Genomic DNA, 22840 nt, shown 5'->3' with positions numbered 1-22840 from the left:
ACAAGGACAGGGTCTTCCTCTGCAATGACCCGTTGTGCATTCTAACCAGTAGCTCATGCCTCCTCTCCCCACAGATAGAGCTCAACACCATCTCTCAGAGGCAGGCAAACACTTGGAGAAACCGCAGCACAGAGAGGGGAAGCCATTCACCCAAGGTGTCACTAAGTGAGTCAGTCAGAGCACAGAGCTCTGGACTCCCAGGAAGGTAGTCTAGTCACCAGACCATGCCTCCTCTCCACACACATTCCCTTAGATTCCCTCTCCCAGCGGGGGACAGAGCTGGCAGGCCAGGAGCCAGCGATAACGCCTACATGAGAGAAATTAGCACTAGCATCTGTGCTCCCACCTACACATCAGGACAGTCACCACCATCGTGACATCAGGCTACAGACAAGACTCAGGCCCCCTCTGGATCCCTGCTTCCCACACACGAGGGTAGCAGCACAAACCATTCTAACTCGCTAGTCCAGAGAGCCACCGCAGCAACCTTCCCGGCCAGGGATCAGTGCAATCTAGGCAACGCAGTCACCAGCTCCGCTTTGCCCTTCACTAGGCTGTGTGCAACACAAACTAAGCCCTGCAAATGCTCCAAGAGACATTCCTAAAACTGCCCAGCCGCTTCTACGCACAGCTCTGCTGACACACTTTGCTTCTGCTCTGCAGCCTTCTGCTATCCCAGCCCTGGGCTCTGCCGATGCACCTCGATCCTGGTCTGCGCCCCTGGGCTCCCCTCCCTGCGTCGGGTGGGGCACAGCTGCTCGTCAGCCTAGCATGCCTTCCTTACCCTCATTGGTGGCCAGGGTTAAGTGCGTCCTCAGACCTGTGTAGCGGCTGAGGTCTGGCTTGGGTGGGGGTGGCGGCTCAGCATCGGCAGACTGGCTCTCCATCACCTCCAGGCTTCCTTTGGACTGCAGAGACAAAGGGCAGAGGAGCAATCAGAAGGGTAGGGCAGGACGCAAGGTCCTCCCCGCTGGGCTCAGCAGCAGTGAGGTGGTGTTAAAGGGGCCTTGCTGCCTCCTGGCGCTGACAAGGCATCCCAGGAGCAACGTCCACTTGCGGCTCGGATGCTGGGTGGGAAAGGAAGAGGTGCCTCAGAGCTACCCGGGAGGAGAGAGGGAGGGAGGGTGTGAGCCTCATGCAGCAGTGGCCGCCACATGGAAGGAACACGGCTTCAGTTGCGGGGCAGGCTGGACGAACACAGTGAAACCACAGAGAGGGGAAGAAAGGGAGCACGTGAAAGGCTCACTCGGTTCCTACTCACGGCTGCACACTGCACCCCCTGGGCTCTCCCCGCCCAGGGTGCCGTCCTCCTCACCTTTGTTCTCTTCAGTTCAGCCTGGATACCGTTGTCCATTATCTTGACAGTGACCTGTCCATCCGACACCTCAGGCCGCAGGAAGGGCGGCTTCACCAACACTGTCTGCTCTGCCTTTGGTCGTCCGAGGTATCTAGTGAAGCATAGGGGAGAGGTAAGCACTGGACTCGACACGCGAGCGGCTGAGCTGGGACAGTGCCCTATGCACACAGACTGCTCCTGCCTGGTTGGCACCCTACAGGAAGAGCTGCACGCCCCAGAGGGACCCCCACGAGAGGGAGGGGGAGAAAGAAGAGCCATGCACTCTATGATGCTAAGCCCAGAATGAGGGTGCTTTTAGCCATGTAGTTCCCCAATCACCAAGCAATTCTACAGGGGACATCAAAGCCTCCCACAAAGCCAGGAGACGCCCCTGAATGCAGCGCCCTCAGGCGAGTGCCTCAATGAGCAGGATGCTGGTGGCTGCGCTGAGAACACCCAGGGGCAGGTTTGGATTTAAAGCAGAGGATCAGGGACTTGCCCTAGCGAAGCAGACACTCACATGAGGACATCCACCTCCCAGAACAGCTAAGCAGGCCTGGGACCAAGGGGCTGGCTCGGATCTCCCTGTAGCAGGTGGGGCAGACTTACCTGGGGGCTGGGGAGCTGCAGAGAACACGGCTGACGTTCTTACAGCAGCCATTGGTGAAGGGGTTCACACCACCCCGGAATTTACCCGTAACCTGTGGGAGACAGAGAACCATTCAGGGGAGCCAGTACGGAGATGCAGGGAGGGGAGGCCGGCCACCGCTCTCCCTCCCACCCTCCAAACACCTGTGGCCTGCAGAGTACGTACCTGTTCATTGGTAGTGCGTCCCCTGGCTACCAGCACCACGTGGAACCCCGTAAGGCCAGCGACAGGGATGAAGAACAAACCAGCCACGCACATCACAGCCATGCTGCCAGCAAAGTCAAGGAACCAACCACAGTGCTGGTCTCATATACACTCCCCGCTCCAAGCCCTGCTGCTCATCCTGCCCCGACTGGGAATGCTCTTCTCCTGGCACCCCCATGCACCTGGGAGACATCCCTTCCCCAGCCTGCAATGCTCATCTCCTGGCACCCCCACGCCCATGGGAGACACCCCCTCTCCTGGTCTGGGCTGCTATTTTAGGCAGGATTTCGCTGCACCGTGGAGATGGGAGGAGGATACGTGACGGCCATGCGGACCCCAGAGAGCTCTTCCACCTGGTAGAGGACATAGAGCAGACCAAAGCCGAAGACGCCCATGATGTGCACGGTGAGCGAGAGCAGGAAGAGGAAGAAGTAGCGGTAGTTGCGCCGCCCGATGCAGTTGTTCACCCAGGGGCAGTGATGGTCAAACTCCTGCCAGTTACAAGGGAAGGGCAGAAAACAGTCAGAGGCTTCTGTTCAATAGCACAGGGCTACAGGCACTAGCCAACCTGCACCATGGGACAAGCAGAACACAGGCCCCCTGCCACCCCACCCTGCACGGAGAGTGGAGCACAGGACCGCCCTGCCACCCCACCCCACAGCTCCTCCCCCACAGGGAGAGCAGAGCACAGGACCACCCTGCCACCCCACCCCACAGCTCCTCCCCCACAGGGAGAGCGGAGCACAGGACTGCCCTGCCACCCCACCCCTTCCCATGGTTCCTCACCCTCCAGGGAGAGCACAGAGCAGGACCATCTACCTGGTATCAGTGTGTAGGACCCTCACTGTCTGAACTTCTCATCCTCATGGTGATCAGAGCAGAAGGCTCTCCCACCCACCTGCCACAGGGAAGCAGAGCACAATATGCCCTTGTCCTCTAGGGTCCTCACCCCATAAGCCATAGGGCAAATAGAGTGCAACTCAGACAGACCCACCCTCCATGTCCTGCAGCCAAGCACAGCACAGGACCACCACTGGCATGCAGAGCTGTGCAATACATAGGGTGCTGCGGGCACAGTAGCTCAGATCACTGCAGTCCAGCCTGCACCCTGCCCTGCCGGCGGTTCCTCACCTCCACACAGTTGTCACAGACGCTGCAGTGGGAGCAGCGCGGGGGCCGGTAGAAGCGGCACGTCGCACACCATTTCATGCGCACCTGGATGCCCTTGATCTCCACTGTCTTGTAGAGTGGGGCTCTGAAGTCATCCTCCTTGTCCTCATCTTCCTCTGCTGAGGGAGGGGAAATGCCCAGCAGAGCAATAAGTCAGAGCACTGGGAAGTCACAGGCCAAACCCAGCTGCTATCTACCCCCAAGAGTTGGGAGAGCTTCTGAGAACCCCAGTCTTTGCTGTCCCGATGCTGTTGCACTGGACACCTCAGCTGCCCCCTAACAGGAAAATCCCCAAGTCTGCATTCTGAGCAGGCATGGGGGCCGTCTAGAGGACCCCAAATATTGAACCATCTATCGGGAGGGTCTCCTAGGCCTTGGCCTCTCAGATGTCTGCTGACCATGGGAGGCTCAGGGACCTGATCCAGGAATACAGGATTTATATCTGTTTTGGCCATTGGTCCATCTGATCCAGAATGCTGGCTCCAACAGAGGCCAATACCAGACATGACAGAAAAAGGAAAACCCTCACAATGCATGTCCCAGCACAATACCAAATGACCAGGGCAAAGAGGTTCTTTCCTCAGCTGTGTGGCCAGCCTTATGCCCTGAAGCTGGAGATCTGGGGTATCAGCCCCTGTCCCGTCATCAGCAGAACATGGAAAGAGTTGGCTCCTGACAAGACACTTCCTGGATTGCACTGAGACGGGAACAGCTCTCACCTCGTGGGAATATGCCCGGGTCCATGAAGGTGGCCATGCTGAAGTTGGCCAGCACGAAGAGGAAGACAACAGCATTGTAGATGGGGATGATCGGGGAGATGTACAGGCTGAGCCCTGGGCACCTGCACACAGACACAAGAGATGAGACAATGAAAAATCACCTCAACTCATGACCTAATTGGACTCTAGATAGGATGCCCCCAGCCCTTCCCACCAGCACTTCCCCAATTTAGTCTAATAACTGCATTCTGCAACCCCAAGAGAAGCCCTTCAGACTCATCTAGCCAAGGAGGGACTCCAGGCAATGCTGTTTGGAGCTGTGAACTGGAAAGGGGTGAGGACAGAGTCCTGCCTTCAACCCTGTGTATGAAGGCAGAAAGAGTAGCCTTTGATACCCTTTCCCCAGCTGCTGCTCCTTGCTGCAGAGCTCAGTAGGGCAGCAGCTGGGCAGACTGGATGGACGTGCTGGGCACTGGACAAGCCGTCCCTGCTGTGCTTTGCAGTGTCCCAAAGTGGAAGGCCACATTCCACCCCCGACAGGTGGGTCATATTTCCCACTGGGCAAACATTGGAGGAGGGGATTCACACTCCCCAGGGGAGCTTAGGAACCACATTGCACAGGAGCCAAAGAATTTCCAACACACAGCCGTTAACCCTTCTCCTCCCGCAACAGGCCACTCCCCTTGGTTCTCTCCAGAAGAGCCAACCAGGACAATAGTGCACTTGGAAACTCGCCTGCAGCCTTCTCAGTAGGACAGGGGTATGCCAAATAGCCAAGCAGCACTAGGAGACTAGGGTACACAGAACTGATTGCGTCCCTCCTCTGGGACAGAGGGGGCACTTGGGCCCTCCAGCAGAAACAATGCCCAACAGTACTGGCCTGTCTTCTGGGCCACAGGTCCCCTGGCTAGATCCTAATCTTGTTCCACTGAGCACCAGCTCTTGCTTGAGCTGGCTGGTATAGAAACTCATTCCCATAACCTCTCCCTACCCTCCTGTAGCTGACTTTGAAATGCAGCACATTCCCTCCACACTCTGAACAGTAGCTGCGGGGCATAGGGAACCCAGAGAGTCCAGGAAGGGAAGTGATTAGCAGTGGGCACATAAGGGAAGCATTCTGCTGGGCCCCTCTGACCAGCTTGGAAAATCCACTGGAAGGGGAGAGTGAAGAACAGTCCTCCCCTTCCATCCCATCACAAATGTCCCCTCCAAATTCAGCCATGTTGGAGGACAAGATGGTCATGCCCCAGCAGTTAAATGATGGTTCCATCCTACTGTGTGGGATCTAACCATGCCCCCAGTCTGTGCTCAAGGAAGGATGGCCCAGCGGTTAGGGCTCCAGACCAAGACTTAGGAGAGCTGGGTTCAAGTCCCTGCTCTGCCACAGACTCTCTGTGTAACCTTGTGCAAGTTGCATGGCCTCTCTGTGCCTCAGTTCCCCCTCTGTACAATGGGGATAATAGCACTGCCCTGCCTCACACGGCGTATGAGGGTACATGGGGTATGAGTTGCTGAGACACTACAGGAATAGGGCCTGCAAAATTACCCAAGGCAGACAGAGCCCTGGACAAACCAAAAGCAGGACTAACCCAACTCATTAAGGCAAACTAGACAGGGAGGGAGAGAAACAGGACAAGCCAGTCTGACCAGTAGCTCCACACACAGAGAGCTTGCAAGGGAAAAATATGTCCCCCACAACATGTGCAGGGAGACCAGGTTAGAGTGGGGAAAGCAGCTATTGAGCAGAAAGAACCCAAGCAGAATGTCCAAGTGAAAAAGACAGCCCTATGTCTGAATGCTGGGACAGTCAGTTAAGGCTCCCCAAACAGTCCTAACTCTGCCTTCTGCTGGGATGTGGGGGGGGGGTCAAAGAAGTTCATTGTCTGCTCCCCAGTGCCCTCTGGGGGACAAAGGGAAGTCACAAGCATCTAGGCTGTACCGGAGGATGGGATACTTTGGGGGGAAAAGGTCTCTAGTTATAGCAAGGAGGATGGAATCAGAGTGGAAATCTGGGAAGGGCCCACCTTTTTCTTCTGTGATTATACAGCACCCACACAATGGTGCTCTGGTCCATGGCTGGGGCTACTAGGTGGTACCATAATACTCCTAATAAATAATGTACAGTGCTTAGTTCAATCGTGCTCTGGTCCCTAGCCAGGGCCTTTATGTGCTACTGTAATACACACAATAAAATCTAGCTCAGTCATGGGCGGTGGGTCTGAGATCCACAATGGCTAATACTCTGCTATTGCTAAGCCTGTTTGGGTGGAGGTCAAAATAGGGTAGACAGTGATAAGGGAGTTCCAACCTTATTTATAGAATCCCCACCACGATACCCAGACCCACTGGAATTAACCAGACCCCATACAGCAAAGGGCTCCTATAAACCTTGAGGTGCATTTCAGTGCCGAAGGCCGGGATGCAGATGGACTGGCAGAGCTGATGAGGGTGGGGCAGGACGGAAAGGGCAGGAGCCAGACTGAGGTGCATTAGCAAAGTAGAAGGCATGACTGGAAGAGCAGGAGTCACTACAGAGTAGAATTGCGTACTGTGGTGCAAGTGATGATACTGGTGTGACATCCCTTAGAAATCTGCCACCACCCACTCTCCAGCTCTGGAAAACTCTCATGGTGTGGGAGGGCGAGGTGTGCCATGGGGGAGACAGGGCTCAAGTGCCCCTCATTCTAGATAGAGCCCCCCCATTCACTCACACACACACACACACACACACACACACACACACACACACACACACACACACACACACACACACAGCTGGGTGTTTGGCTGGCTGGCTAACAGCTCCTCCAGAATCCCAGGAGGGTTTGGAGGGATGCTGAGAGTGGTGTCAGAAATGGTACACACTGGTAGGGGAATCACCGTCCCTCCTCCCCTGGAGGAGCTTGGGCTCAGGAGATAGTGGGCTTCCCCCTTGAAGGCGCCGGTGTAATACCCTAATCTGCTTTGCTGCTGGGAGTTTAATCTCACAGATCTAGGGCAGCATCTGTCCCTCTCCCCCCACCCCCAACTCAGAGCAGTCTGCAATACATGCAGAGGGATTTAGGCAGCAGGACCACAGAGACAGAGAGGAGAGCGCATGGCCGGCTGAACAGGATGACATATGGCATGACTGGGGTAATCCATGGTAGCCTCAGAGTCTGGGGCAGCAGTTGTGGGGCACACACTAGATTGGGCAGGGATAGCCTGCCCCATTGCTCATTGTTCCACTTCCAGCCCCTCCTCCGCTGCCAGACGGGATCATTTAACATTCCCTTTAAAGGGACAGCTAGGACAGAAAAGCCCACTTTAACCATCCTCTCACATGCAGGTCAGTGGGAACACAGACAATCTCCAATGGAGGGCAGGGGTGGGGCAACAGCAGCCACGTGTGCTATATGAACCCTGGCTCTGGACTGCTAACCAAAACCAAAGTGCGAGATGGGCCAGGGGAAGAGTATGTTCAAATGCCAACACCTACAGACTAGGCCTAGCAAGAGGCAAGCAGTCCAGTGATGCCGGGGGAGGGAAAGGCTAGGCGGCAGGCTGCGGGGAAGAGGGGAGGGCTCGGGGAACTGGACAGTGTCTGTCTGCTCTAGGGCATCAGTTCAAATCCAGTGGTTCATAGTGAATTACTCCTATCCCACTTTTGTTTCCCATCATGCTGCTGAAGCAGTGATGCAGTCAGAACCATCACAGCCATTTGTACTGCTTGTGCAAGGGGAACTGGGAAGGGCCTTGGTACATTTCTCAGTGGACAGATGTTTCCATCCCAAAGTCACCAGCACTTACTCAATCCTCCCCATTAGTAGTCTCAGCAGAGGGACTATGGCTGGACAGGCCACAGATTGAAGAGTCTCTCATCACCCCAGGGCTAGAGTTAGACACTGCTGGGGGAAGCAAGCACTGCCACTGCCTGTGCTGTCCCTGCACACCCGCTCTGTTAGTGGTGCCTGTTCTGGGAGTGCCTGGCAGGGCGGGGAGCTGCCAGCAGGTGGAGTGAGGCCTGGATGGGACTGGTAGGAAGAGGAGCCATGTGCTGAGAGGCAAGGGAGAGGTAAACAATATGTGCCTGTCCTGGAAGCCAAGGGAGGAGCCGCTGCACACACCTGTCCTGGCATGCAGCTTCAAGCAGTGGGAGAGAGAGATGAAAGAAGGGCAGGGAGGCAGAGGGAAATAAGGGCGTGGGGAGAAAGGAGAGATGGCCAGAGAGCAGGTAGGTAGGAAGGGAGGTAGGTGCTGGTGGCCCCACCCAGCTGGAGGCGGTGTTGGGCAGGCTTGCTCATGTCCCACCTGATAATTAACCCAATTAATTCCCCTCACTCTCTCCTGGCAGGGCAGGGGAAGGGAGCCTGCATCCAGGTCAGTGTCCCTCCCAAAATACTCCACTACCAGGCGGGCTCTCACTTTCTCACACACCCTGTTTGGCCTGGGTGGGGGAAGTGGTGACTCTCTCACTGACTGAACAGGCTCAAAGGATGCTTTGCAACCCAGGAGGGAAAGGAGTCGCCTGGACCAGGACTAGCAGAAGTACTGGAATGCCATTCCAGCTCCTAAAAAGGGTGCTGAAACCGTGTACTGGAGCATTCTGGCATGGCTTGAGCCCTGCTCCTGGGTATTGTCCCACACTCTGCTACAGACCTGCTAAGTGATCTTGGGCAAATCACTTCCCTTCTGGGTTTCCCCATCAGTCTCTCACACAGAGAGGCGAGGGCGGGGAGAAGGCTAAATCCACTAATACTCTCAAAGTCCTTGGATAGCAGAGGTGCTACAGACTGCAATTTCTGCTCCAACAAGCCCCTCTTGCAATGAGCCATAACCTAGGTTCCTTCCTACCTGAACAGCCACTAGCCACAGAAAGCACAAGTCATGCACAAGTCAGAGACTGGGAACAATGTACTACGCAGGCTGTGTGAAGTGAAACTGAGGCAGCCTGGCGTGTCACGACCCCGCCCCTAGCACGTTCATTCTGTGCCTGACTAGCAGCATCAAGCTTGGTTTGCCTGTGACTGCCACGAGCGCCCAAGCAGCCTTACACCATCCCTGAGTCTACCCCAGGTTTTAGTAATTTTATACCAGTACCAGAAAGGAAACAAAAGTGTGTGGGGTAGAGGGGGTGGCTTTCAATCCTTTCCGTTCCTGGCAGGGGGATTCCCTGCACAGTGATTCTGAATGGCACACGAAGCTGCACTCCAGAAGCCAGCCAGGGGGCACCCTGCATGGGAAAAGCCTTGCAAAGAGCAGGCAGACAAGGAGCAACACCACCAGGCTTTTGAAGGACACCCTTCCTGGGGTAGCTAAAAATCCTCCCTTCTGCCACAGCTCAGACCACATCAACCCCCAAATCCTCCCTGACTCCCCCCTCACTGCCTTCCCCTTCAAAGCTCTGCACTGCTCAGCCCCTGCCCAAGCCGCCTTCCTTCCTCAGTGCATCCAAGCTGCCCCTTATACGTGGAGCTGTTTCCTGGGCACCTAATCACCACCCCTTTTGTTTGGATAAATTCCTCCTTAAACCTTGCATCTTTCAGTGTCAATCCACTCTCAAAAATGATCTTCATCTCATTGGCACCCTGGGCATCTGGCCATCCCTCCCCCTCTCCTGAAGCGATACCTAGAACCGTCTCATCTGTTCAGGGTAGCCCGACAGCTTCTTAGGGCACAGACTGTGTTTTCCTTTATGGATTGTACAGCACCAGGCGCACTGACTGGGCTGGCCAAGCAGATGGGGAGGGACTGACTCTACAATTCACCTCAGCAGAGGCCTGACTGCCTGACGCTGGAGTCCCTAGAAGGCAGACGGTGTCAGATAAGGGGTGGTGCAGAGAAATCCAGCAGCCCATGACTCACTGAGGAAGAGGGAAGTCCCTCAACTTTAAGGGCTTTAAAGACCACTTCTGCCACTTTATGTTCTCTACAGTGGCTGCCTACAAAGACCTGTGTGAATCAGGCCAGGAACCAAACATGCACCGTCTGAGCAAGGAGGGAAGAAACCGAAGAAGTGGGCTGTAGCCCACAAAAGCTTATGCTCTAATAAATGTGTTAGTCTCTAAGGTGCCACAAGGACTCCTGTTCTTTTTGCGGATACAGACTAACACAGCTGCTACTCTGAAACCTGCTATGGGAGGGTTACACTTGGCAATTGAGCCTCATGGTCCCCACGTTACACATGCTGCTGCTGAGGGATCACAGCATAGGATAAATAAGAGTGCCGTTTGTACAGGTGGAAGCCCCTCTGAAATCACACCCAACACATGGGGCTTTCCTTAGGGAAAGGTGAGGGCAAAAGCGACACCAAGACGCTGAACCTGGCTCGCTATCTCAGAATATGTCACATCAGTAAGGGTATGCATCTCTTCTCTGCACAGTTAACCCAGACTCTAGCCCAAGACCCCTTACAATCCACACAGAAAAACCCCAAACTGGGAGGTGGTTTAAGCCTAGTCTATCTTACCTGGGGTGGGGGGAGTTAGAACCCAGGCCCCACTTTAACTTGGGCTGGAACCTGCCCACTTTGCAATGAAGACACAGTCTAACTCACTTGAGTGCTGATAATCCTCCATAGTCTCCCCATAATTCCTCCCAAAGGACAGACAAGTTCTCTTTCAATTGACAATTGACTAGGAAAAAATCCTAGAGCATCTCTGCACACAGAGCCATGGGATATGTTCCCACACACACACACCCACACACGGTCAAGTGCCGAAACAGTGAGGACAGAAAAATGTGGATAGGGCTTTGCTGTGGGGAAACCCTCAGGCTATGCTAACCTCGTGCCCAGACCCAGGTGCCAAGCACCCATGTTAACTGTGCAATGAAGCCATACCCTGGACTGAGAAGGAGGGAGAGACCCCTCATACTAACCACCCCATCCACTAGGCAAGGCTACAGTTTTCCTAGGATTACAGGTGACTCCAATACCCCTCATTGGTAACATCTGCCAAGCATTCCTGCAGGGCAAGAGCTGAACTAGCATGGCTAGCAAGGAGAGCCAAGACACCTGTGAATCTACAGCATACCAATGAGCCTGTACTTTGGGTTTAGCAATATATCTGTATAGGATTTGTATCCTCTCCCCACAAAAGCTGGCCTGGGAATTGCTCAGCGATTTGAGGTGCTCATTCCACCTTTCTTCTGGTGTCCAGTCCCTGCCAGCAAGGGGAACTCGGGACCTGAACTCTGAGCCATGCTGCCATTAGACTGCAATTCCAAATGTCATCATAATGGAAGACCCACATGCCATATCACAGGACCCACGACTGTGAACAGTGAAACTTAGCCTCTGTAATAACTGCCCATTTCCCGCCACTCAAACGCTCCTTGTGAGCTGAACTGCGTGACATTGGCCCAGGAGGGAGTGCGGAATGGTTAGAAAAGCCATTCAAGGGATTGGTGGAATGACGCTTTTCACTTTGCTAGTGTTTTTGCAAACAGATAAGACACTCATAGGGCCCCCAAAAGGGCAGAGCATCTTCCTCTGCTCCTCACTGCCAGAGAGAGAAGAAAGTATCTCTTGATCTGGGGCCACTGGCAGAGGTGAGGTGACTCTATTAATCAGCCAGGAAAGATACAACAGGGACAGCACATGGGGCAGAAGTTGGCTGGAATGCAGGACCTCATATAGCTATCTATACCCAAGGACATTGCAAAAGCAGCTGAACTTCACTTCTTCAAGACCACCCACAAGGCAGCTGAAGAGAGACTGCAAACAGCCAAGCTATAAGCACTGAAGGAGTCACTCACTGAGTTGCCATCAGTTGATTAGTTTCTGGACTGCCTGCAGCCACATGGAGCTGTGAAGCCCCTGGTGGTGCATAGCATGGTGCAGCAAGAGAGATAGGGAGTTGGGCAAGACTCCAATAGCAGCAATGTACTCGCTCAGCTGTGAAGTCAGGGCTTCAAGGTCAGCGATTGTGAGAACCACTCGCACTTTCTCCACTCCGGAGGGCCAGAGCTCTGTACCCACTCAGCTCCTGGCAGTCTAGGAAGGGGGTTGAGACCTCAGCTCCCTAGCAGGTCCATGCAGGTGAGTCCAGGGGAGGAGATGGGCTGGTCCCCTCTCTGCTCACAAGGCGGGGAGTAAGTTTGGTTCCCTCCCTACAAGGCAGCCCCCACATTCACGGCAGCTTCCTCTCCTCCCTCCTACCACAGGGAGTTGCTGAGTAGTAGCTGGCCCTGCAGAGCTGAGTCACCCCCAATCCCTGACCTTGAACCCTTGATTTTACAGCTCAGAGTGACTATTAGCTATTGTTGGAATTTTGCCCAACTCCCTAGCTCTTCCCTCTGCTGAACAGGAAAGGAAGTGGAGGAGAGGTGCTTTGGGAGGGCAGCAACTTGTGGGGAGGGAACTGAAGAGGAAGATGTGGTTGTTAACTGGCGGAGAAAAGGGAGAGCCTAGTAGGACTGATGTGGGGGGGGGGGGGGAGTCACACTTATAATTTTGGAATGGCTCCCCCCTCTCCAAGAGCAAGATTCTCTTCCTTTCAAGAAAGTAAAAGTAAAGCCCTACTGAAGTTTTCGGGGTGAGAGGGAAGGGGAACAGTCAGGGAGACCCATTGAGCCTTTGTCACTAGGTCCTAGTTACCTCACTTTGCATGAGAAATGCCCAAGTAGTGAATGAGCCAAAAAAAACCCCCAAAACCCAACTAAGAATGTAGAAAGCTGGACCTTTGCAAGCTAGTAGAGGCCATGCACAGCTGCAGGTGTGTGTCTGGGACAGAGGAACTTCACCTTCTAATAGGAAAGTTGCACCTTTCACGCTATCTCCTCTCTCCCTCACAATGCCAACAAAGCAAGTAACCAGTCTTCCAGCAGGGAGATGTACTGTTCCTGAGGGGAATGAATGGCAGAACCCCTCATTGGGCATTCCAGTACAGAGGGCAAATTCAAACCCAAGCAGGGAGGAAAGTGGACTCCCTCCCCTGGACATTTCAGGAAGAAGCAGTCAAGTTTCTAAGAGACAGTGATGGACACTCAAAAATGAGCTGGGTGAGAAAACAAAAGCAGCCTGATTTCAGCCCCAATCGTGATCCTAGTGTATCAGAATCATAACAGTTCTGAGGGAACAAGTCTCCAACTGCAAAGGGAGCAGAGGGATTAACTCCAACAGTTTATCCTCCTCCCCAACTCTGAATGAGGTCTGGAGTGCCCACAACAAGTACTTTAGTGGGGAATCTTTTTATTCCATTCCAAGAGTGTTTTGGGTGTTCAGAGCCTCCACAACACATTCTTCTCCATGTAGTTAACAGAAAACAAAAGCGATTGCATAGCACCAGCTCCCCAATCTCCCCTATCTGCCCTGGGGAAAGTCTACACCCACCCATATCAGGTCTAGTTATAGCCCACCAGGCAGGCAAGCTGCCAAACCAAGACCATTCAGTACACAGTGAACTTTATACCCAGAACGGCAGGCTGGGGATTCAAAGCCATTCCAGTCTGGGATTTCAGAGCAGGAGTTTAGGAACTGAGCCAAAGCTCAGAGATGCCCAGATTCCACAAGGAAAAAAAATTTCTCTTCCAGATCTGTAGGATCCACACCCCAGGGGATTAGTGTTCCTGACTCCAGCCACAGCAAGACCTGTACTTCCAGCTTCCAAGCACAGCAGTAGCCACAGCACAGCACACTAACAACACAAGTCACACCTTCATGCCACCCATGGGCAGTGGAAGCCATGCTCAGGGCACTAATGGCAGCATTCACATGCCCAGCCTTTATGTTGTGGAACCTGCACACCAGCGTGCTAGTATCAGGATTCACATTACCAGCCTCTAAGTCAGGGATCGGCAGCCTTTGGCACGCAGCCCGCCAGGGTAAGCCCCCTGGTGGGCCGGGCCGGTTTGTTTAACTGCCGCGTCCGCAGTTTCGACCGATCGCAGCTCCCACTGGCCGTGGTTCGCCGTTCCAGGCCAATGGGGGCTGCGGGAAGCGGTGGCCAGCATATCCCTCAGCCCGCACCGCTTCTGACAGCCCCCATTGGCCTGGAACAGTGAACTGCAGCCAGTGGGAGCTGCGATCCCGCACCTGCGGATGTGGCAGGTAAACAAACCGGCCCGGCCTAGCACGGGGCTTACCCTGGTGGACTGCATGCGGGATCCCTGCTCTAAGTGCTCTGGGTGTGTGGAATCCACTCTTCTAGGAAATGTGAAGCCTGACACTAGTGCACTTTGATGTGTAGATCCTACTAGCTAATTGTTCCAGACTTCACCCTCAAAGCAAACAAAGATTCGCATATCAGATACTAGTGCCAGGATTCCCCCACACAGCTTCCCAGCACAGTGAGATTTCCTCAAGGGCAACAGTGCCAGGATCCACCCTCCAAGCACCAGAGATAAGAAAGTCCTAGGCAGGTTCCCTTTGCTCCTCGCAGAGCAGAGGCCCAGGCTGATGCTGGAAGGAAGCCTCATTATTTGAAGATAGACAGGGCAATGCATTCCTGCCTTTCATGCTCCTAGCTAGACTGGACTTCCCACACTGAGTAACAACATGCCCAAGGAGAGGCAGCAAGGACAGTGAATGTTTCCATGCTCCTTTAGCCTACACCAAACCAGGAGAGGTGGGGTTCTCCACATAGCAGCCTCAGTGACCATCTGAATCCCAGGGAACAGAGGTTTGCTCTTACGTTTAGAGAGAAATCAACTGATTTCCAGAGGAGCTGTTGAGGCTTGTCTTTCCACTGTAGATAACAACAGAGCGCTTGGAAACTCAACAGTTCCAGCCTACCAGGCAAACTGAGTCATACCTTGGGAGCTGAGGCATAGATGGTTTCTCTGCTAGTCACACTTGGAGAAACCAGTTACTCCATAGACCAGAGGGGGGCAAACTACGGCTTGCGGACCACATCTGGCCCGCAGGACCCTTCCCTCTGGCCCCCGAGCTCCTGCCAGGGAGCGGGGTCAGGACAGGCTTGCAGAGGAGCCAGCCCAATTCCCCCAGCAGCTCGGTGAGCAGGGCGGAGTCTAGCCCCTGGCCCCTTCCCTTCTGCTCCCTTCCCTCCCTCGCAGTCACAGTTCCCCCAGCACCTGGGCAGCATGGCTGCAGCTCCGGCGGGCCGGCACGGCTATAACGCCGCCAGACCTGGTGCTCCAGGGCGGCGCTGTCAGGGGGCGGGGAGCAGGGGGAGTTCCGGGGGGGGGTGTTGCAGGGGGGCTGTCAAGGGGCCTGGGCCCTGCTGCCGGGGACAGGGGCAGAGCAAGCCAGGGCCCCCCTCCGCCCCCAGCATGCTTGGCCCCTGTCCCCAGCAGCCAAGCCCAGATAGGGAGCGAGCCCTGCCCGACTGCCAGGGAGAGCAGCCAAATGAGCAGGGGAAACGCACAGGGAAAGGACTGAGCCCCCCTTTCCCCCACCCCACAGGTAACGTGGGGCAGGGAGAGCAGGGAGGGTTGGATAGGGGACCCCAGGAGGGGTGGTCAGGGGGTGGGGAGCAGGGGAGATTGGATAGGGGCGGGGATCCCGGGGGTGGTCAGGGGTGGGGAGCAGGGGGGGTTGGATGGGGGTGGAGGTTCCGGGGGGGTGGATAGGGGGCCAGGCCACACCTCGCTGTTTGGGGAGGCATAGCCTCCCCCAGCCTTCCCTACTTGGCCCTCCATACAATTTCTGTATCTGATGTGGCCCTAGGGCCAAAAAGTTTGCCCACCCCTGCCATAGACCATGCTCTTTAATGCAGCCAGATCTTCCTCTCTCCCCAAAAATAGCAGTTACAGCACAGGCTCAATCCCACCCCCAAAACCCCCTCCTCTTCCTCTTCTAGTGGCTATTTCACTTCCCCCGGGGAGACAATTAGTTCACAGGAAACAACCCCCCACGTCTGACTCTGGTGCTGCACTCTGACCTTTCCCTCTGTATAGTTAAGAGTAGATGCTGCTGGCATTATCACATTCACCTGGCTGAACTGTCAAGGGAGGGGATATACTGGCCTTTCCAGTTTCTCTCTAAACCCTCATTGCAAATAACCCTCCAGCTCCATGTGGTTGCATTTTGTCATGACTGCAAGGGGTGCAATCCAGCTAGGACTCTGCTCAGACTCCCTGTGATAGGCCCACTGGGAGGCCTGATACCACAGCCCACCCCAATTCCAACCCGATTCCAGGCAAATCGGATCACTGTGTCGTATTCCACACTTCCTGCTTTACTTTCACTATTGCCCACCCATCCTCATGGGGCAGGTGCAAGCTCCCATTTCCTCCTATGGAAAGGGAAGTTAGGTTTTCTTGGCCCATTCAGTCCTTGGATTCTCAGCTGAGACTGACAAATGGAAAAATCAATACCAGCGGTTTTTGTGATATGGACTCATGTGACTGTCGGAGACTGAGCCTTATCAGTAATCAGGCAAGCTCAAAGAGCTCAAGAGAGATCAGAGTGACCATAAATCTCAGCACCTCAGAACAAAATAAAAGATCCACTATAAAACAACCCAGCCTGCCCAAAATAATGCCACCAAAATGCCTCCAATAAACCAAGTGAAGAGATGGGCATATTCACTTTAACAAACATGCAAGGCACTAAAGTATCATAGGAATAGGCTCATCGTAAAGAAAGAGACAACAAGAACACGGGCCGATAGCCATCCCTGCAACCCATACACTCTTCAACTCATTTCAAATAGGAACCAAATAGCTGTGAGCAGATGAATTTCCATCACTGCTGATCTGGCACAGGTTTGGCTGGGGCCCCAGAGGCAGGACAGAGAATCCATACCCCATTCACCATCCCCCTGACTGAAATAGAGCTGCAGCTGTCACTGCAAAAGACTATATTCCATTTCATACCTCCTGAGATAGTACTTTTCAGGGTACCTGACTTTCCGATGCTTTCAAACTACAAGTACTATACAGCAAGCTGAAAATCCAACCCCATCCTTGCATTTGGATGGTGCTTTTCTGTCTGCAGAATGCCCATAAGGAAAAGGATTGGGGTGACCGAAGGAGGACAGGGAATGAGGGGTTAGCAGCCACTGGTTGCTTTTTTTGGTACAGACTAAAACATAAGAGATGGCAGCTTGTTTGGGGAAGTGGGCAATTGTGCTGCTTAATCAGGGAGCCAGAGAGAGGGCAGCTAGGAATTCTGGGAGGAATTTGAGCAAAGGGACAAATAGCAGCTGTACATTAAGAAACCTCTGTGAAAGGTGAGATTATATAGATGGCCAGATTGTCTTCAAAGGGGAAAGACAGTGAAAACTAGATTTACTGAAACTCAGGGGAGCGGGCCTGGAAGGGTGTGAAGGGAGAGGGGGAGAGAAATGGACCCCAAAGGGCTTTCCCTGTCCTAAATGATAGGAAATGTTCAGGAGAAAACCCCAATACAAATTCACAGCTTCTTCCTCCTTCCAAGAGGAGAATGGGGGACACAGCTCACTTCCTTCTTTATTCTCACTCAAGTCAATGCTGTTTTCTCAGCTTCATCCCAATAGTGGCCGACAACCCTAATTAGTTTAAACCATATTATGTGACTTGATGCCTCTCCTAAGTCCATATATTAAAATGGACTTGTTGACTTAGGCGCGTAAATCCTAGGTCAGGTCTCAGATGGACTAATGGGCAGCACAGATTACATGCTGGAAAGATGCAGTGAAGGATTCACATGGGCCACAAAATTAAGAAGTCTCCAAAGACAGCCATCCAGGCAGAGTAAATAGAAACCCAGGCACCGGTCCGATTCTCACACCCCATTGCTGAGCAATGTTATCACAGGCCAACGAGGGGCCTGCAAGTCTTTACACGGAACCTACTTTTTTCTCCTCATCTCTCTTCTGTTTGTTTAACTCCATGTAACTATGTGTGTTTTGTTTTCCAAATCAAATGCTTTAGGACCAATGCCAGCAGCACAGCCCTTGTAAGCAACCCTGCAATAAACAAGACAGTCCTAGTGAGCAATCCTACTGGAGGCAGTTTGGGACTGGGCTGCTCCCACACCTGACCACAGGCTGTGGAGAGAGCAGACTGAAACATACCAGGCTTGCCCCAGTGTCACCTGATTGCTGCTGTCACTATCCAGGGAAACGAGAAGGGGAGGGGACCTGTCTGTAGCCACAAACCAGGCGGCTCACAAGTGACAGAGGAGGGAAAATACAAGGACAATGATTCAATCTCAAGAATTGCTATCAAGTGAGAGTAAAATCAGATTTGCAGCCTTATGTTCCTTTCCACTCCCTCCCACTCAAGCAGCTGTGTTAAAAAAAAAAAAAAAAAAAGGATCCAGAGGGGACTCTGTCTCTGAGCTGAAGGAAACAATACAACATAGCCCTCAATAATCTGACTGGCAATGTACTGTTTTGGCCTCCCTGAGCTGTGCTCCTGTCTGGCGGTGCTTTGAGTTTTAATCTGACGCTGTAAAGTAGGTTAAACAACTTCAACTGACCTACAATTAAATGACTCTGCCCAAGTATTTCCATCCTGAACAAACCTGCTCAACAGTGCAGGTGTTTAAGTAATCGCAACAAGGCTTTGCAGCTCCTCACTCATTCCATCTGGTAGATGTGCTCCACAAAGACCAGACATCAGAGCAGCTAGTGTTTGAGAGGCACTGGGAAGAGGAGAGACCCCTAAAGAGGAAGGGCAGCATCCACCCAGGCAGGGAGGGGAAGAAGAGCTTGATTGACAGTTGTCTCCACTGGAGTTGGGTAGGTTCTAACGGGACACGTGTCTTCTGCATCAGTCTCGACTAGTCTATATTTGGTACGTTTGAGCCCTGTCTATCCCGAGTACCTGATTAATCTTTGCTCAGTGGCTGAAGCTTCACAACCACTTCCCCCACTCCACGGAGGTTGAAAGAGAGAAGGAGCCATTCTCAAGTCTCAGCAAGATTAAAGCCAGAGATGGGGCCAGATGGCCAACTAGAGGGAGCTGAACTAAAAAGTCCACCCTGAAAAAAGTGGGCATCTGAGCCCCCAATGCGCTTTCCTCCTCTCCCCTCTACAATGGGACCAAGCCCTAACACTGGCAAGATTTCACTTCACGTAAAAAAATCAGGATATTTCTAATACAGTACTGGGATAATTCTAACACTCCCAGAACCCCTCACATGTGGTTACCAGCAGGCACTGGAGAGAAAACCCAAGGGTGGCTTGAATAGTACAGGGGCTTCAGCAAAGGGGCCACATCTCATTGCTTTGACAATGAGCCTCTCCAGCACACAATCATTCCCTCTTCCCCACTCCCTGTGCGAGCTTTAATCCCTCAGAAATCACATGTGTACTGCTATTTTACTGAATGGAATTAGAGAGACTCTCTCATTCACGTGGTCTGGGGTTCTGGCATACCCTAGTATTTAGGAGAACCACAGCCACACCCTACATGCAGTGTATAATATGCAGAATCTTAAAGGTCAAGGGCACCTGAGCTACTCAGTTCTAACTCTCACAGCTTGGAATCAAGACGCTTTTCCAAGAATGGGGGATGAGATGGGAACAGCAACTCCTCACATAAACTGAGTCCTTCCCAGGCCTTGAGGTCTTACTCTGTCTGCAGAACTTAGTCAGCTCTGCCCCAAACGAGGATGAAAAAGAACCCTACCCCAGAAAAACTTACCCCACCAGAAAAAATAGGTTGATGCCCACCACAATCCAAGGCCCCTCACAGCTGAGGGGTGAACATGGGGCATGATTCTCCCGTAACATCACTGCCTGGCACAGGCATCCCCTAGCCCTGTCACATCAACCAGCACTATTATATCTCAACGCTCTCCCATGCCTACCAGTATCCAGCATGATTATCTATCACCACCCTTACTCATCAACTCCTGGCATGGTTATTCCCCAATCCCACAGGTAAATCAAGTCCCATTCCAGAGATACTGAACCCCTCAGACCACTCTCGGGTAAAATCTCAGATTAACTGCAGTGAGTGAACCAGATGGGGAGGGGCTGTGTGGGAGTCAAAGGGCATTATTCCTTGGACCTTCCCTTGTATCTTCCAAGTCAATTCTGTTAACTCTCTAAATAATTATTATACACACACTCCTACCATCCTTCCTGGATCCAACCCACTGCCTGTGGCTTTGGTTATCCCCAATATATGAAAACTCTTCCAGATTCATCACAGATACAGAGGTCACATGGGGCCACTATTCACACACAGGATGATTTGTAATATGATCCTTGGGCTAAGGCTTGTGTGTTATTCCAAATGTACAAAGACAGCAAGAAGCTGAGAATTGTGGCTCGACAGCTACAAGGCACCTTGCTCTCGCAACTGGATAGGATTCAGTGTGTGCCATCTCCTCTGACTTCATCTTGACTGGAAAAGCCAAATAAAATGTATCTGAACCCAGCTGAGGTGGTGGGGCTGGTTGGGGGCCACTCTGACGCTAAAAAGCACAATTGCAGAGCCCAGACTTTAGACTCGAAAAGGCAGCATCCCCTCCCATCTCTTCAGCAGGCTCCTGACGAGAGATTAACTCCTGTATCAAGTCACCTCACCTCTCCCCCTGCCCAGCTTTGACCTCCACACTCAGTCATAGTAGAGTATGGGACCAATTTGATGTCTTAGGTAGCCCTGAGTCACTTTGTCAGCAGGCCCAGCTCCCCATACCTGGCAAACTATTTGTAACTCACGTGAAGGCAAAGAAGAGGGTGGTGGCTCCCACTAGGAAGATGGCAGCAGCTGAGACCGGGACATATTTGCTGGGTTTGAATCTCTTTCCAGATGCTGCTGGCATGTTGGAGCTCTGGTGGGGGATCCGCCCTGCAGCATAGCCCAGGCCCAACTGGAGTCAGAATGGACACGAAAAGGGGGAGGGGACCTTCGGAAGGGAGCGGGGGTAGAGGGAGAAGACGGGAGGGAGAAGTCGTGGGGGTAAGCAGTTACCCAACTTCCTGAAATACACTTAGAGAGTGTTCCAAATGGAGCAGGAGGAAATAATCCAGAGGAAGGATCCACACCGATTCCTGAAGGGAGAGGCCCAAGAACACAGCCAAGGGAGTCCACGCTGCTCCCTGAGAGTTTGGGGATGTATGGAAGGAGATTTAAAAAATAAAATGGGAACCTGAATTCCAGTTTAAACTACTGCTGGAACACGACAGCTGGGCGCAGCCAAACTACAGGTGCAGAAGCACCTCCCCAAGCAGCTTGTGGCAAAGGCTGGCTTCAAAAGTGGAGGCAACGAGATTTTATAAGTTAGGGTGGGGAAAGTGGCAAATGGAAGTTGCAGAACTCTGCAGCACATGGAGAGAAGCCAAGCTGAGGAAGTCCTTTCCACCCTGGTGAGTGCTCCGGGAAAGTTGGCCAACTCAGGAACAGGCCGCCATTAGATTTCTTTAAAAAAACCCACACCAAAATCCCAAGGAAGCCTCCTCTCCTTTTCCTTTTTAATCTGTTCCTGGTATCCAGCAGTCCCCTCCAGTCACCGCTCAGGTGGACAGAGTTATCCTGAAACAATGTGCTTGTCTTCCTCACACTGCTTGGCCCTCTCCTCCCCCTCACCCGAGGCAGTCGCAGAAACACACTCCCTGATTTCACCAGGATCTGAGGCTGGCTAGCGGTGGTTGTTTAATTTTATTTATTTCTCTCTTGACGGCTAAAGCTGGGTAACAGCTGGTGCGAGGTTGAGCTGTAAATCCTTTTCTTTGAAAGGGGGGGTTAGAGGGTGAAGTCAGTTGGCTTGTGTGTTTTCGTCCTCTTCCTATTTGTTCCCTTTTGTATGACACCCAAAACTCTAGTTTCCACTTGGTTTTTATGAACAAAATTGAATTTCAAATCCTTTCTGTGGTGATGGTCTCCACAAAATCCTGGGCAGGTGAGGTGAGACTTGAAAGTTTTCAGACAATTCTGTTAAAACGCCAGAATGCAACTGATAATTAAAACAATGCTGACTGGGCCCTTCTCACCCATGGCCTGGGAATCTAAGTCTGTTCCAAGCTGCTCCATTTTCATCTCCCTCCCCCATATAAAACCATTCCTCAATCCATATTTGTTAAAAAAATCATAAAATAATTAAAACTTGACATCTGGAACTCCACACTTTATCTAGGGGAAAAAAGAAAAAAAAAATTAACAAGTCAGGAAAAATAACCATTTAACATATATTTAATATTAATGATGCACTCTGCATCTTCAAGGTACTGTATAAGCATTAGTTTGAAGAGGAAAACATGGTCTAGAGGTCTTAGAACCAGGTTGGGGATCAAGAGATGTTGAGTTCTCACCCAACTCGGACACAGACTCACTCTATAGGCTTGGGCATGTCACTTAACATCTCTGAGACTCAGTTTCTACATCTGCATAATTGGGATAATGATACACAACTCTCACTGAGACATAAACTGTTATTTTTAGTCAGTAACTGACGGCCTTAACTAACAAACAATCAGCTAACATGCTTATCTACTGTAACAGGACAGTCAACACATCTGAAAGGACGTTCCACTGAATAAGGCTGCAAATTTTAAAGATGCATACAAATAAGTGTTCTATCAGACTTTGGGAATTGATTTTGTTTTTAAGGTCTTCGGCATAGGCCCATATTCCCCTTTCCCCAGCACAGAGTAATCACTGTTCTGCTTTGTCCAATCTCTCATCCCCAGCTGCTCCTACTTTCTCATCCAACCCAATCACTTGACACTGAACATTTCATCTTCCCTTCCAATCCTTCTCCACTGCCTTCCTCTTCTATCCTCACAGGCAACTCCACTGTCACAGTTTCCCAGCTCACCACCACAGCAGCATCTTCAACTCTTCCTTCCCCCCCGGTTCCCTCTATGTCCTGTTTCTTCCTCTCTGATATCACCAGGATCTGCCCTTTCCTCGCTGACCCCACCACCCACACCTTTCGCCACA

The 22840-nt window shown here is 52.5% G+C and overlaps 1 protein-coding gene across 1 annotated transcript in view; it reads right to left on the bottom strand.

Moving 5' to 3' along the window:
* The window catches only part of ZDHHC5 (zinc finger DHHC-type palmitoyltransferase 5), a 39553-nt gene that overhangs the window by 3908 nt on the left and 12805 nt on the right, over nucleotides 1-22840 (bottom strand). The window contains exons 2-9 of the mRNA XM_065402720.1: nucleotides 20620-22030; nucleotides 4079-4200; nucleotides 3321-3478; nucleotides 2508-2680; nucleotides 2151-2253; nucleotides 1946-2037; nucleotides 1316-1448; nucleotides 785-908 (exon numbers count right to left, since the gene is read on the bottom strand). Coding sequence (XP_065258792.1) covers nucleotides 785-908; nucleotides 1316-1448; nucleotides 1946-2037; nucleotides 2151-2253; nucleotides 2508-2680; nucleotides 3321-3478; nucleotides 4079-4200; nucleotides 20620-20723 — 1009 coding nt within the window. The 5' untranslated portion in view covers nucleotides 20724-22030. The remainder of the gene's footprint in view (nucleotides 1-784; nucleotides 909-1315; nucleotides 1449-1945; nucleotides 2038-2150; nucleotides 2254-2507; nucleotides 2681-3320; nucleotides 3479-4078; nucleotides 4201-20619; nucleotides 22031-22840) is intronic.

This window comes from Emys orbicularis, chromosome 4 (assembly GCF_028017835.1).
Source record: "Emys orbicularis isolate rEmyOrb1 chromosome 4, rEmyOrb1.hap1, whole genome shotgun sequence".
Lineage (NCBI taxonomy): Eukaryota > Metazoa > Chordata > Testudines > Emydidae > Emys > Emys orbicularis.
The sequence above is the reverse complement of the archived record's forward strand: the minus strand, read 5'-3'. Positions and strand labels throughout refer to the sequence as shown.